General features: G+C 42.0%; 1 protein-coding gene across 1 annotated transcript in view; it reads left to right on the forward strand.

Annotated features, from left to right (window-relative positions):
- LOC141049897 (extracellular calcium-sensing receptor-like) overlaps positions 1-16185 on the forward strand; it is a 17939-nt gene extending 1754 nt beyond the window's left edge. The window contains exons 3-6 of the mRNA XM_073546736.1: positions 5815-6636; positions 8983-9201; positions 14847-14970; positions 15052-16185. Coding sequence (XP_073402837.1) covers positions 5815-6636; positions 8983-9201; positions 14847-14970; positions 15052-15983 — 2097 coding nt within the window. The 3' untranslated portion in view covers positions 15984-16185. The remainder of the gene's footprint in view (positions 1-5814; positions 6637-8982; positions 9202-14846; positions 14971-15051) is intronic.
- The last annotated feature ends 729 nt before the right edge of the window (positions 16186-16914 follow it).

Below are 16914 nucleotides of genomic sequence, written 5' to 3' on the forward strand. Positions count from 1 at the left end.
GAACAGTTAAGCAAGTTGAAGATGAAATTATCTCTAACAGGCTTATAATTAAAGATGACACATTTACTTTGTATTTTAGGCAAATATATTTTATTCTACGCCCGGCTGGCGAGCAATTTTATTGCTATATGGTCTCCCATCCTGCTATGTGCTGCTACCCTTATATCCTGGTACGCATGGCACCCTCATCCCCCCCAATCCTGGTATGCATGGCACCCCAATCTTCATCCTGGTATGCATGGTCCCCTAACCCCCAAATCCTGGTATGCATGGTACTCCCTCATCCCTATCCTGGTATGCATGGTCCCCTCAGCCTCTATCCTGCTATGCATGATCCCCTCACCCCCTATCCTGGTATGCATGGTCCTCTCATCCCCCAATCCTGGTATGCATGGTATCCCTCATCCCCCAATCCTGATATGCATGGTCCTCTCACCCCCCAATCTTGGTATGCATGGTACTCCGTCATCCCTATCCTGGTATGTATGGTCCCCTCACCCCATATCCTGGTATGCATGGTACCCCTCGTCATCACCCAATCCTGGTATACATGGTACTCCCTCATCCCTATCCTGGTATGGATGGTACTCCTTCATCCCTATCCTAGTATGTATGGTCCCCTCACCCGCTATCCTGGTATGCATGGAACCCCTCATCCCCCAATACTGGTATGCATGGTCCTCTCACCCCACAATTCTGGTATGCATGGTACTCCCTCATCCCTATCCTGGGATGTATGGTACCCCTCACCCCCTATCCTGGTATGCATGGTCCCCTCATCCCCCAATCCTGGTATGCATGGCACCCCTCATTCCCCAATCCTGGTATGTATGGTCCCCTCACCCCCCCCATCTTGGTATGCATGGTCCTCTCATCCCCCAATCCTGGTATGAATGGTACCCCTCATCCCCCAGTCCTGGTATGCATGGTACCCCTCATTCCCCTATCCTGGTATGCATGGTCCTCTCACCCCCCTATCCTGGTATGCATGGTACCCCTCACTCCTATTAATACTATACACATACACACAAAAAAAACATTTATACTCACCCTTTTTTCCTGTGCTCCAGTGCTGTCACTTTCTGCTGGAGGCCGGGGCAGGAGTGCGGCCGGAATCGCGCATGCCCTGCCCATAGCGCTGTCCGGCGCCATATTGCTGAAGACACACTGCAAGTGTGTCTTCAGTAAAATGGTGCCAGATCGCGCTATGCGCATGTGCGATACCGGCTGCACTCCTCCCCGGTCTCCTGCCCCGAAGAGAAGCACCACGGCAACGCTCCTCCCGGTCAGGTAAGTATGTATGTATGGCATCGGAGATGGTGGTATGCACTGTGTACGGTACCGCCATCTCCGGCGCCATACATACTCCTCACTGCTGGCTGCCTCACTCTGTCTGGAGCCAGACAGCGCAGGCGCATCGCGCTTGCGCAGTCTATAAAGGCTTCGGACAGAGTGACGCTTACAGTGCTATATTATATATATATATTTTATTTTTTCATCTTTTACGTTTTAAAAATTACAAAATGGAAAGTGGGTTGATGCAAAAGTTTGGCCACCTCACATGATTAGCACTTAGTAGCACCTCCTTTTTGAGACTATAATAGCTTGTAAACACTTTTTGCAGACAAACAAGAGTCTTTCAATTCTTATTTGAAGGATTTGCATCCATTGTTCCTTGGAGAATTCCTCCGTTCTGTGAGATTCCTGGGTCATCTTGCATCCTTGCTCTTTCCCTCTCACCATCTGCATCTTACCTTCTATCCCTAAACTCCTCTTTTGAACTCTCACAGAATACTAAATCCCCCACGCATGAAGACCGAAACTCCCTCGACTTGATCTTCTCCTGGCTTTGCTCAGTGGATGATTTCACAAACTCTGCTTTCCCGCTCTCTGACCATAACCTTCTTTCATTCTCTATTAAGAACTGCCATCCCGCCCAGGTCCCCCCCACTTTCCACACTTATAGAAACATACAGGCCATTAACACCCAGAAACTTATGAAGAACTTGCAGTCATCATTGGCCCCTATCTCCTCCCTCTCATGTCCTGATTCTGCACTAAAGCATTACAATGAAACACTTCAAAGTGCCCTGGATGAAACTGCACCTCCTATACATAGAACAAGCTGGCACAGACGGTGACAACCCTGGCACACGCTGCAAACACGTTTCCTACAGCGGTGCTCCAGGTGCGCCTTACGTCTGTGGAGAAAATCCAATCTACCCGAAGATTTCATCCATTATAAGTTTATGCTTAAAACATAAAACTCTACCTTTCACCTCTCTAAACAAACATACTTCAACACCCTCATCACCTCACTGTCCAATAACCCGAAACGTCTCTTTGGCACTTTTCATTTCCTACTTAACCCTAGAGTGCAGGCTCCCACCGTGGATTTCCGTGCTGAGGATCTGGCCATTTATTTCAAAAAAAAAATTGACCATATCAGACAGGAAAATATCTACCAATCACCTCATACCATGCACTGTCCTTCCTCCCGCACTGCTTCTAGCTCACTCTCTGATTTTGAACCAGTCACAGAAGAAGTAATCAGGCTCCTTGCATCTTCTCGCCCTATCACTTGCACCAGTGACCCCATTCCATTACATCTCCTCCAGTCCCTTTCCTCTACTGTCACCACTCACCAAACAAAAATATTTAACCTCTCACTCTTCCGGTATCTATCCTTCCTCATTTAAGCATGCCATCATGCAGCCAATACTTATAAAACATCCCTCGACCTAAACTGTGCGTCTAACTATAGACCTGTCTCTAATCTTCCCTTCATCTCTAAACTCCTGTAACGCCTGGTCCATGCCCGTCTTATCCGCCCTCAGATAACTCTCTTCTCGACCATTGACAATCCGGTTTCTTCTCTCTACAGTCTACTGAAACTGCCCTCACTAAAGTCTCTAATGATCTTCTAACAGCTAAATCTAATGGTCACTACTCCATGCTAATTCTCTTGGATCTCTCCGCAGCATTCAACACTGTGGATCATCAGCTCCTCGTCACCATGCTCTGCTCCATCCACCTTAAGGACACCGTTCTCTCCTGGTTCTCCAGCTATCTCTCGGACCGCTCCTTCACTGTATCTTTTGCTGGCTCCTGCTCCTCTTATCTTCCCCTACTGTTGGGGTTCCTCAAGGATCGGTTCTAGGCCCCCTCCTCTTCTCTTTGTATACTGCCCCTATTGGTCAAGCAATCAGTGGCTTTGGGTTCCAGTACCCTCTCTATGCTGATGACACTCAATTATACACTTCTCCTGATATCACACCTGCCTTTTAAGAAAACACCAGTGATTGTCTTACCGCTGTCTCTAACATCATGTCCTCCCTCTATCTGAAACTGAACGTGTCAAAAACTGAACTCCTCATGTTTCCTCCCTCTACTAACCTAACTATACCCAACATTACCATTTCCATGTGTGGTTCCACCTTTACTCCCCAGCAACATGCCCGCTGTCTTGGGGTCATACTTGATTCTGAGCTTTCATTCACCACCCACATCCGATCACTGGCTCGCTCTTGTTATCTGCATCTCAAAAACATTTCTAGAATTCAACCTTTTCTTACTTTCGACTCTGCAAAAACTCTTACTGGTTCTCTTATTCATTCTTGTCTGGACTATTGTATCTCTCTACTAATTTGTCTCCCTGTCACCAAACTCTCCCCTCTCCAATCTGTCCTGAATGCTGCAGCCAGGTTCATATTCCCATATTCCTCACCAATCATTATACTGATGCCTCTACATTGTGCCAGTCCTTACACTGGTTATTATCCTCACCCACAAAGCTCTCCATGGCTCAGCACCACCCTACATCTAGTCCCTCGTCTCAACCTACCATCCTACCCGTGCTCTCCGTTCTGCTAATGACCTGAGGTTAGCATCCTCAATAATCAGAACCTATCACTACCGTCTCCAAGACTTTTCATGTGCTGCGTCAATTCTTTGGAATGCACTACCCAGGTTAATACGATTAATCCCCAATCCTCACAGTTTTAAGCGTGCCCTAAAAATGCATTTGTTCAGACTGGCCTACCGCCTCAACGCATTAACCTAACTATCCCTGTGTGGCCCATTTAAAATTTTTACCATAATCAGGTTCCTCATATCATGTTCTCATACACTTTATGCATTTAATAGCCCTCTGTGTCTGTACTGTTACATATTTAGACTGTTAACTGGTTCATGCAGCAACAGGAACACCTGGTTCTTACACTAAGGCTGTTCCGAACAATGAAAGCATTTGTTATCATCCACCTTTCGTGTCTCCCTTTTTCCTCATATTGTAAGCTTGCGAGCAGGACCCTCATTCCTCTTGGTGTCTGTTTTTATCTATGTGTTTATTGGTATGCTGTAATGTCTATTGTCTGTACAAGTGTCCTCTATAATGTAAAGTGTTGCGGAATATGTTGGCGCTATAGAAATAAAATTAATATTATTATTATTATCCTCTACTAGTTTGAGGTCTAACCACAGATTCTCAATGATGTTCAGATCAGGGGACTGTGAGGGCCATTGTAATGCCTTCAGCTTTCTCCTTTTGAAGTAATCTATTGTGGATTTTGACGTGTGTTTAGGATCATTCATTATCCTTTTGTAGAAGCCATCCTCTTCCTCTTCCTCTTTTCAACTTCAGCTTTTTACAGATTGCGCTATGTTTGCTTCAAGAATTTGTTGAAATTCCATTGAATCCAATCTTCCCTCTACCCATGAAATGTTCCTATGCCATTGGCTTCAACCCAATCCCAAAGCATGATTGTTCCACCTCCATGATTAATGGTTGATGTTTGGTTCTTTTTCTGCAATACTGTGCCCTTTTTTCTCCACACATACCTTTGATCAAGAGTTCTAATTTAACCTCTTTGGTCCACAGAACTTGTTTCAAAAATGAATCAGGCTTATTTGGAAGACCTTTTGCAGACTTCTGACACTGAATTTTATGGTGAGGATGCAGCAGAGGTTTTCTTCTGATGACTCTTCCATGAAGGCCATATTTGTGCAGGTGTCTCTGAAAAGCAGAGCAATGTACCACAACTCCAGAGTCTCTTAAATCTTTCAGAAGATTTTTTATAGTAAAGTGATGGTTCTGATTTCCCTGTCTGGCAATCTTAAGAGTAGCTTTCACTAAAATGTTGCTTGGTCTTCCAGACCTTATCTTGATCTCCACTGTTCCTGGTAACCGCCATTTCTTAATTACATTTCGAATTGAGGAAATGGCAATTTGAAAATGCTTTGTTATTTTCTTATAGCCGTCTCCTCTTTTGTGGGCCTCTACTATTTTCATTTTCAGAGTGCTAGACAGCTGCTTAGAAGAACCCACGGCTGCGGTTTTTGGCACAAGATTAGAGTAGGCCGGGTTTTTATAAAGCTGAGAAATTTGCATCACCTGGCCTTTCCTACCAAAGCCATGAACCTAACAGGCTAATTAAGGTCTGAATCCTTGGTCAAAGGTATCTGAACACACAAATCTCCATTTTGCCTAAAATACAAACGAAAGTTGTCATCTTTAACTTTAGGCCTTTTAAAGATCATTTCATCTTTCACTTGCTGAACTGTTCACAATAACAGTGATTTTGACCAGGGGCGCCCAAACTTTTACATGCCACTGTAACAAAAATCAAGATTTGTCAGGTCACATTTTTCCAGTACTTCTCTCCCTATAATTGATTATGTGATGTGCACTATATCGCCATTTAAATAGTCAATTGGCCATCATATTGATCCAAAACTAACTACTGATGATCTTCAAGTGCGAAAAGGCTAATTTTTATTTGCTTATAGACATATTTTTCTTTATTTTGTCTACAGATAAGTTATTTTGCTACCAGTCCGTTACTCAGCAATAGGAACTTGTTCCCTTCATTTTTCCGCACAATACCAAGTGACACATTTCAATCTCAAGGTCTTGCTGAGTTAATCTTGTACTTTGGATGGACATGGGTCGGGTTACTGGCTTCCGATAACGATTATGGTCAAATTGGCATTCAGATAGTAAAGGAAGAAATAGTCCAAGCTGGAGCTTGTGTGGCCTTCATTGAGACTATCATGACTGGACAACCCAACAGAGGTGCTCCACAGATCGTTAATGTTATAAAAGACTCATCAGCCAAGGTGGTGCTAGTCTTGTCTCCAGATTTTGATTTCATACCTGTGGTGGAAGAATTGACCAAGCAAAACATGACTGGTAAAATCTGGATAGCCAGTGAATCATGGTCAACGTCAATACTTCTTAACACAGAAGAGTTCCAACCAGTCTTGATGGGTACTATAGGTTTTGCTGTTCATGGGGGGCAGATGGACGGATTTGTAGAACATCTAAACAACTTACACCCCTCAGAGTCTCAAAATGATCAATTTTTACTTGAGTTTTGGGAGGAGGCATTTTCTTGCAAGTGGAGCAATCTCCATGCTAGAGCTGATGGCATGCCAAACCAAACCAGCAATGAATGTATCGGGGATGAAAAATTGGAACGTGTCATGCCTAATGTGGACTTTAGAATAACATTTAATATCTACACAGCAGTTTATACCTTTGCGTGGGCCATGCATAACTTGCTGCAATGTAAACCAGGAAAAGGTCCATTCCTTAATGGTACTTGTGCCAACATCTCATCCTTACATCCTTGGCAGGTAAAGAAGTTGCGTGTTTATATTTGTGACTTCTAAAGGCTTCTGAGCTCCAGCAGATGAGCATAGGTGGGCTCTCACAATGGTGTGCTGTCATTTCAGAAGGTAGAGAGATACCAGTTACACCCAGATCCTGGTATCTGAGGAGACATGAATATTAGAAGACAGCAGTATTTTACATGCCATATAGTAGGTGGGAGCCATCTTATAGCTGTCGTCTGAAAGATGGTTCGGCAGCTATGTCATTAAACTCTCCAACACTCAGGAAAGTGAAGTGTTTCAGTATTTTTCATGAGATATATAATGCCAGAAATCTTTTGGCAGCAGCGTATCTCTTGAGAACTTAATTATCAACAGTCCAAAATCAGATATGCCGGATTCTTAACTCGGTTAACAATCATCTGTCTGGGGCCCCCATACACATTAGACTGTCAGCCAAACACATTGATATCAGTAGGTTGAGCCAACATTAGTCTAGTGTTTCTGGTGTTTTTAGACATTTTCTATTGGAGTATAGGAGCTTCAAGTTTTGCCTATAGGATATGTGTAAGCTTTACAGACTCCAGCAGAGACTTCTGACTCAGTGGGATGGAGAATAGGTTGGGTAATCCTCTCGTAATGTAGAAAGCTTGCAGTAGACAACATTTGCATCAGTCCTATAGTAATTCTCTTACAAAAATATATAATGATCCCTTCAAACCAAAATATCATACAGGAGGAGCAGCACGATCAAGAATGATAAAAAAATATCACTTTTATTAAATATTCATGGTAAAAGTGTTCAGCCCATTCTGTGCAGCTAAACATTTTTAAGTGCTGTTCAAGTTATCACCAGTAGGTGTCATAAGTTGCCATTCTCTTTTTATTCATGTGTTTGGAATCTTCTGTTCCCCAAATGGTTAACTGTTCAGAACCGCCCCTTCTTCCTGCCCTAGTTAACAACATGTAACCAGAGTGGCTTACACTTGCTCAGCTCAGCTCTCTGCAAAACCATTGCTTAAAACAAGCGGATTCCAGTAAGGTATAATGCATTTATGAATGTATGTTATGCATCTCTGTTAGCTGGCCATAATGCATTCCGCATGATGTTTGCAATACATGTTCAGCTCCTGCAATGCTAGTACACTGTATGATAGTTATTCATCCTCTGTACAGTGAGTGTAAAGCTTGCATCCATTAGTATGTTAGTTATCTTTCTCCTTTGCTGCTGTGTATGTTGTACTGCTCAGCTTCTATATAATGCATGCTGCTGATATAACATCATCCTGTATTAATGCTTCTGTTCTGATAATACCTTGTATTGTATATTACCTACCAGTACTGACATGCTGCATTATATCTGTCTCTTATAGTTTTTACCTGAATCATCCATAACTGTGTTCAACAATCTTTGAATCATCTACAACTTTGTATAACAACCCCTGATCTCATCTACTACTGTGCTCTAGTATACCACCTGTTATCATCTCCCATTGTTGTCCATACCATCCCAATAAATAATAGACTTATGCACCCATACAGTCTTGTTTCTGGGAGTGGATGAAAAGTTAAGCCGTATGCTGGAATCCACACAGTGTCATACGTGGAAGAAGACAGAACAAAAAGCATATTTTACATTTAAATATTGAAATAAACAAAATAATAGTGAAGTAAAGGCAGGGGGTACTGGGTTCCCTATCATACATGGAACATATAAACAGTGACAGAATAGTAGAGCATCAGACCATTATAACCAAAATAAATGCTTGAATGGCACTATGAGCGTAGAGATTAGCATGTAAACATGGAACAATAAATATCAAATATCAATGCTGGACAAAAATGTTCATATATTGATATATAGGCTCATAACAACTGCATGTGCACAGATGTCTGAAGTATTGGTGGTGAAATAGTTATAATCAACTTTCCCATTCAATCAAAAACACTATAGGATAAGCAGTAAATTACCTGTGGCCATGATGTAGAGAATATGTGTTTTTTGACTGTACCGTACCTCGACACGCGTTTCAGCGCCTCTGCAGTTTCATCAGGAGGTGATCAGCAGGTTCAGACAACATTAGTCTAATGTATATGGGGGCTTTCAGACATTTTCCATTGTCGTATAGGAGCCTCAAGTTGTGCCTTCAGGTTAAGCGAAAGCTTTAGAGACTCCAGCAGAGACTTCTGACTCAGTAGGATGGAGAATAGGTTGGGTAATCCTCTCCTTATGGAGAGAGCTTGCAGTAGACAACATTTGCATGAGCTCTTCTTTATGGTACTTCCTTGAAGAGAAGATATCTCAAGCTTTTAAAATGTTACATTTGATGAATTAGATAATAAATGTATTAATCCTTTGTATTTCATCAGCTCCTTCATTACATTAAGACTGTAGATTTTGAGACTAAAGACAATACTCACATATATTTTGATGATAAAGGGGATCCTCCCGCCCTCTACGACATTGTAAACTGGCAGCCGAGCTCCACTGGTTCCATGGAGCAGAAGATAGTGGGAAGTTATGATTCCAGATTGCCGGAAGGAATTCGGATGAAAATTAACAATGCCGATATTATGTGGAGTACTGAGGTAGGACATTATATTCTGCACAGGTTTAATCCCAAATGCAAGTAAAAGGGGTGAGGATGTGGGAGATTTGAGAAGTGGATCGTTGTGATATTTTCCTTTCAGAGTTTTTTCTGTTGTCATTTTGGGGTTATTCAGCAGCTGTACAAGTTGTCCTTGTTCTGGGGGAATTCAAAATGTTCCCCTTTAACTTCCTTTGATCTTTATTGTAAAGCTAGGTATCTGATGATCAGTGATAGCCCTCTGTCTCCCTTCCTTTTCTCTAGTAATCCCCACAATTTTTAGTTATAACACATATTCCACATTTCCTTCCACCCTTTAATCCAGCCACAAGTGCAGTTTTCAATGCAGGATCAAGTGTCCATCTTGCCATAACGTTGCAATAGAGTCTACTGGCTTCTTCAGTTTTTGCATATATACATACTGTATATATATATATACAGTGGGTACAGAAAGTATTCAGACCCCTTTACATTTTTCTCTTTGTTTCATTGCAGCCATTTGGTAAATGCAAAAAAGTTCATTTTTTTCTCATTAATGTACACTCTGCACCGCATCTTGACTGAAAAAAAACAGAAATGTAGAAATTTTTGCAAATTTGTGAAAAAAGAAAAGCTGAAATATCACATGGTCACAAGTATTCAGACCCTTTGCTCAGCATTGAGTAGAAGCACCTTTTGAGCTAGTACAGCCATGAGTCTTCTTGGTAATGATACAAGTTTCTTACCCCTGGATTTGGGGATCCTCTGCCATTCTTCCTTGCAGATCCTCTCCAGTTCCGTCCGGTTGGAAGGTGAATGTTGGTGACAGCCATTTTCAGGTCTCTCCAGAGATGCTTAATTGAGTTTAGGTCAGGGCTTTGGCTGGGCCAGTCAAGAATGGTCCCAGAGTTGTTCTGAAGCCACTCCTTTGTTATTTTAGCTGTGTGCTTAGGGTTATTGTGTTGTTGGAAGGTGAACCTTCAGCCAAGTCTGAGGTCCAGAGTACTCTGGAAGAGGTTTTCATCCAGGATATCTCCGTACTTGGCCACATTCAAGTTTCCTTCAATTGCAACCAGTCGTCCCGTCCCAGCAGCTGAAAACACCCCCATAGCATGATGCTGCCACCACCATGTTTACTGTTGGGATTGTATTGGGCAGGTGATGAGCAGTGACTGGTTTTCTCCACACATACCGCTTAGAATTATCACCAAAAAGGTCTGTCTTTATCTCATCAGACCAGAGAATCTTATTTCTCATAGTCTGTGAGTCCTTCATTTGTTTTTTAGCAATCTCAGTGCGGGCTTTCATATGTCTTGCACTGAGGAGAGGCTTCTGTCGGGCCACTCTGCCATAATGGCCTGACTGGTGGAGGGCTGCAGTGATAGTTGACTTTGTGGAACTTTCTGCCATCTCTCTACTGCATCTTTTGAGCTCAGCCACAGTGATCTTGGGGTTCTTCTTTACCTCTCTCACCAAGGCTCTTCTCCCACAATTGCTCAGTTTGGCTGGACGGCCAGGTCTAGGAAGACATCTGCTGGTCTCAAACTTCCTCCATTTAAGGATTATGGAGGCCACTGTGCTCTTATGAATAATAATAATAATCTTTATTTATATAGCACCAACATATTCCGCAGCGCTTTACAGTTTAACAGTTTCAAAACACGAGTCATAAGTAACGTTAACAATACAATAATTAAATTATGAACCTTGAGTATTCCAGATATTCTTTTGTTACCTTGGCCATATGTGTGCCTTGCCTCAATTCTGTCTCTGAGCTCCTTGGCCAGTTCCTTTGACCTCATCATTCTCATTTGGTCTGACATGCACTGTGAGCTGTGAGGTCTTATATAGACAGGTGTGCGCCTTTACACATCAAGTCCTATCAGTTTAATTGCACACAGCTGGCGTCCAATGAAGGAGTAGAACCATCTCAAGGAGGATCACAAGGAAATGGACAGCATGGGACTTATCTATGAGTGAGTAAAGGATCTGAATACTTATGACCATGTGATATTTTGTTTTTTTCTTTTTTTATAAATTTGCAAAAATTTCTACATTTCTGGTTTAAAGCAGTCTAGATGCGGTGCAGAGTGTATATTAATGAGAAAAGAAATCAACATTTTTGAATTTACCAAAGAGCTGCAATGAAACAAAGAGTGAAAAATTTAAAGGGGTCTGAATACTTTCCGTACCCACTGTGTGTATGTATGTATATATATATTCTCAAAAGTTGTTAGGCGGACAGTTATCTGAATTGTATGACCAATTTCAAATTTACTTTAGCTCATAAATTTGCTTCCCCCCTCTTAAATGGAGTTCTAGACACCTGCCTGTTCTGTTTATATGTTACACTTCCACCATCTACATGCTTTAGCAGAAAACTTAAACATGAAATGTCAAGCTCTCCTTTATGAGTAGTGTTGAGCATTCCGATACCGCAAGTATCGGGTATCGGCCGATACTTGCTGTATCGGAATTCCGATACCGACTTCCGATATTTTTTCAATATCGGAATTCGGCATCGGAATCGGAAGTTCAGTTGATTGACGGCCTGACGTCATCATGATGCGCGGTGTGTGCGCATCATGATGCGCCGTCATTTCGGGCCTTCCGGGGGTCTCTGCCGGCCTGCCGGGGGGCTGTGCCGGCCTGCCGGGGGGCTGTGTGGACTGCCCGGGGTCTCTGCCGGCCTGCCGGGGGGCTGTGCCGGCCTGCCGGTGGTCTGTGCACCCTGTGGGGGTCTGTACCGGCCTGCCGGGGGGCTGTGCTGATGTCCGGGGGTCTGTGCAAGCATCGTCCGATGGGACTACAAGTCCCATCGGGCGATGCCTGCTACCATGACAGTGATTGACACATTAGCCAATGATGGGACAGTAGTAGTCCCATCATCCAGCTAATGTGTTAAATGTTAAAAAAAAAAAAAAAAAAATACTACATACATACTACATGCATGCTACATACATACTACATGCATGCTACATACATACTACATATATACTACATACATACTACATGCTACATACATACCACATACATACTACATATATACTACATACATGCTACATACATACATACTGCATGCTACATACATACTACATGCATACTACATACATACTACATGCATGCTACATACATACTGCATGCTACATACATACCACATACATACTACATATATACTACATACATGCTACATACATACATACTGCATGCTACATACATACTACATGCATACTACATACATACTACATGCATGCTACATACATACTACATGCTACATACATACTACATATATACTACATGCATGCTACATACATACTACATGCTACATACATACTACATATATACTACATGCATGCTACATACTACATGCTACATACATACTACATATATACTACATTCATACAACATACTACATATATACTACATACATACTACATACATACTACATGCATGCTACATACATACTACATGCATGCTACATACATACTACATGCATACCACATATATACTACATACATACAATACATTCATACAATACATACATAGACATACAGTACATATAACATAGAGTAACATACTTACCAATACTTGTCACATTGTTCCCCGAAGCCATTGTCTTTTCCGGGATAAATATTAACATAACAAACCACAAAAATACTCACCCACGATCCGAAGCAGTCCACGAGTGTGTCCCACGACGATCTTGGGTAGAGAACTGCAGCATCAGATGATGCTGCCGTTCTCTACGGGCTGCAGGAATCCAATGACGGAAGGTAGGTATCCTTCCGCACTGTATTCCTCCGCCATTTAAAAAAAAAAAAGTCCCTAGTCTCACTTTATGCCATTGCTGTGTGGGAAATTCCCACACAGCAATGGCATAAAGTGAGACTAGGGACTTTTTTTTTTTAAGTGGCGGAGGAATACAGTGCGGAAGGATACCTACCTTCCGTCATTGGATTCCTGCAGCCCGTAGAGAACGGCAGCATCATCTGATGCTGCAGTTCTCTACCCAAGATCGTCGTGGGACACACTCGTGGACTGCTTCGGATCGTGGGTGAGTATTTTTGTGGTTTGTTATGTTAATATTTATTCCGTAGACGACAATGGCTTCGGGGAACAATGTGACAAGTATTGGTAAGTATGTTACTCTATGTTATATGTACTGTATGTCTATGTATGTATTGTATGAATGTATTGTATGTATGTAGTATATATGTGGTATGTATGTAGCATGTAGTATGTATGTAGTATGTATGTAGCATGCATGTAGCATGTAGTATGTATGTAGCATGCATGTAGTATATATGTAGTATGTATGTAGCATGTAGTATATATGTAGTATGTATGTAGTATGTATGTAGTATGTATGTGGTATGTATGTAGCATGTAGTATGTATGTAGCATGCATGTAGTATATATGTAGTATGTATGTAGCATGTAGTATGTATGTAGCATGCATGTAGTATATATGTAGTATGTATGTGGTATGTATGTAGCATGCAGTATGTATGTAGCATGCATGTAGTATGTATGTAGTATGCATGTAGTATGTATGTAGCATGCAGTATGTATGTATGTAGCATGTATGTAGTATATATGTAGTATGTATGTGGTATGTATGTAGCATGCAGTATGTATGTAGCATGCATGTAGTATGTATGTAGTATATATGTAGTATGTATGTAGCATGCATGTAGTATGTATGTAGTATATATGTAGTATGTATGTAGCATGCATGTAGTATGTATGTAGCATGTATGTAGTATATATGTAGTATGTATGTAGCATGCAGTATATATGTAGTATGTATGTAGTATATATGTGGTATGTATGCAGCATGTAGTATGTATGTAGCATGCATGTAGTATATATGTAGTATGTATGTGGTATGTATGTAGCATGTAGTATGTATGTAGCATGCATGTAGTATATATGTAGTATGTATGTAGTATGTATGTGGTATGTATGTAGCATGCAGTATGTATGTAGCATGCATGTAGTATATATGTAGTATGTATGTAGCATGTATGTAGTATGTAGTATGAATGTAGCATGTATGTAGTATGCATGTTGTATGTATGTAGCATGTAATTTTTTTTTTTTTTTTACATTTAACACATTAGCCGGATGATGGGACTACTACTGTCCCATCATTGGCTAATGTGTCAATCACTGTCATGGTAGCAGGCATCGCCCGATGGGACTTGTAGTCCCATCGGACGATGCCTGCACAGACCCCCGGAGCCTGCACAGCCCCCCGGCAGGCCGGCACAGCCCCCCGGAGCCGGCACAGCCCCCCGGCAGGCCGGCACAGCCCCCCGGAGCCTGCACAGACCACCGGCAGGCCGGCACAGACCACCGGAGCCTGCACAGACCCCCTGGCAGGCCGGCACAGCCCCCCGAAAGGCCCGTACAGACCCCAGAGAGGCTGTACAAGGGCAGGAAAGGGTTTTTCTTATTCCGATACCGGAAGTCCCATAGACTTGAATGGGACTTCCGGTATCGGAATCGGCGATACCGATACTTTTTTTAAAGATCGGCCGATACCATCCGATACGATACTTTGAAGTATCGGACGGTATCGCTCAACTCTATTTATGAGTCTTTAAAATATTGTTCTCCAGCTTTCAATGTGTAAATGCCCATAGGGTGAATTCTTATATTTAGACTCGTCAATCAATATGCAGTCCAAGTTGTCCTTTGGGATCCCGAAAGGCAACAATTCCAGGAAAGTCCACGTGCTGCTTCAAGTGCGTCCAGTGCCCAAAAGGAGAGATAGCTAATGAGACAGGTACCATAAATACAGTCATAAGGTATCATGTATCTTATATGTGGAATTTACATACAAATTGACCAACATGTTCTTCTCTAGATGCTGTGGAGTGCCAAAAATGCTCTTGGGATACTTGGCCCAGTACCCAGCAGGACTTGTGCTTACGAAGAACCATTGAATTTCTCTCCTATGATGAAGCTATGGGTATCAGCTTGGCAGCCCTGTCTATTGTTTCCTCTCTCATCCCCATTGGAGCACTGAGAATCTTTATTTGTTACAACACAACTCCGATCGTCCGAGCCAATAACTGGTCCCTTAGTTGTCTTCTCCTCATTGCCTTATTTTTCTGCTTCCTTAGTTCATTAGCTTTCATTGGATATCCACATCCTGAGAAGTGCCTGTTACGTCAGGTGGCATTTGGCTTGGCTTTTTCTCTTTGCATCTCTTGTGTCTTGGCCAAAACCATTACAGTTGTTATTGCTTTCAAGGCCACCAAGCCTGGAACTAGATTACGACGATGGACTGGGGGAAAGTTGTCCTACTCTGTTATTGTGATTTGTGTTCTTATCCAGATATCTGTCTGTGTGACTTGGCTTTTCTATGCTCCTCCATTTCCTGAGTATGACACTCAGACTCCTTCTAGCATTATCATTTTTAACTGTAATGAGGGGTCACCTTTTGCATTTTGGGTTATGTTGGGGTATTTGGGTCTTCTGGCCACTGTCAGCTTCATTGTGGCCTTCTTGGCTAGGAGACTTCCTGACAGTTTCAATGAGGCCAAGTATATTACATTTAGCATGTTGGCCTTCCTTTGTGTCTGGATTTCCTTCATCCCAGCAACTCTCAGCTCACGAGGGAAGTATACAGTGGCCATGGAGATCTTCGCCATCCTATCCTCCAGTTGGGCCATAGTTGTTTGTATATTTTTACCCAAATGTTTCATCATATTGTTTCGACCTCACTTGAATGTAAGGAAAAATCTTATAAGAAACGTGTTTGACCGAAATAGGACATCAGAATTTTATCCTTGACCTCAACCATAAGTGATCACTTCACTTCTACCATCAAACCCTACTAGACACTGCTTTAGAATATACAAAATGATCTAAAACTGAGCGATTCTAATGCAAATATGTGTCTAAAAGTGTAGTTATATCACTTATTCAGTACACTGGGAACAGGGCTATATTTGGTGTATGCATTGAATTTGGAGCTTAAAATTATCACACCCTTTCTAGAATGTCAGAATAAAAGTGCTTATACCCATTGGATAGTAGTTAAGGCCTCAATACAGATTGTAATAACATCAGCTGCATTAGACCATATTGATGAGTTTTACCAAGTCTAATGCCAATGGAGACCCTAGACAGATGATTATCATGAGATAAGGATCCGGATGGATATGTATTAAAATATAGATCCTTTTTTTCCTCCAATTGATAAGCCGCTTCAAAAGATGCCTGACAGTGGCTCTAGTAGAGAGCATAGAATTGTTCAGCATATCGAGCGCTTCTGTGTATGGGAGAGTTTGGCGGCATAGCTGCTAGCCAATCGGTCAAAAACAAACATCGTTCGGCTGACAGCTGTCTACAGTGTTTGTTGGACTTAATGAACTACTTGTTAATCTGACAACATTTGACAGGAATACAGCACCAGAACCACCATCAGTACATGAATACATCACTAGAACCACCATCAGTAGATGAAAACAGAACCAGAACCATCATCAGTGCATTTATACATCTCCAGAACAGTTATCAGTACTGGAATACATAAACAGAACCACCCGCAGTCATTTAAAAATCATGATTGCCCATTGTATTTGTACCTTTTATCCAAGTACCTTGAAGCCGACATCTTTTCTGATTCAATCAGCTTTCATCCTTTCTTAATCATCTGGTCCTGACAACATGATGGCTTTTCACATCCACAGTTCATCTCAGCAAACTTCCCTCTTCTCCA

This window comes from Dendrobates tinctorius, unplaced genomic scaffold (genome assembly GCF_039654945.1).
Source record: "Dendrobates tinctorius isolate UK_male_01 unplaced genomic scaffold, ASM3965494v1 ptg000151l, whole genome shotgun sequence".
NCBI lineage: Eukaryota > Metazoa > Chordata > Amphibia > Anura > Dendrobatidae > Dendrobates > Dendrobates tinctorius.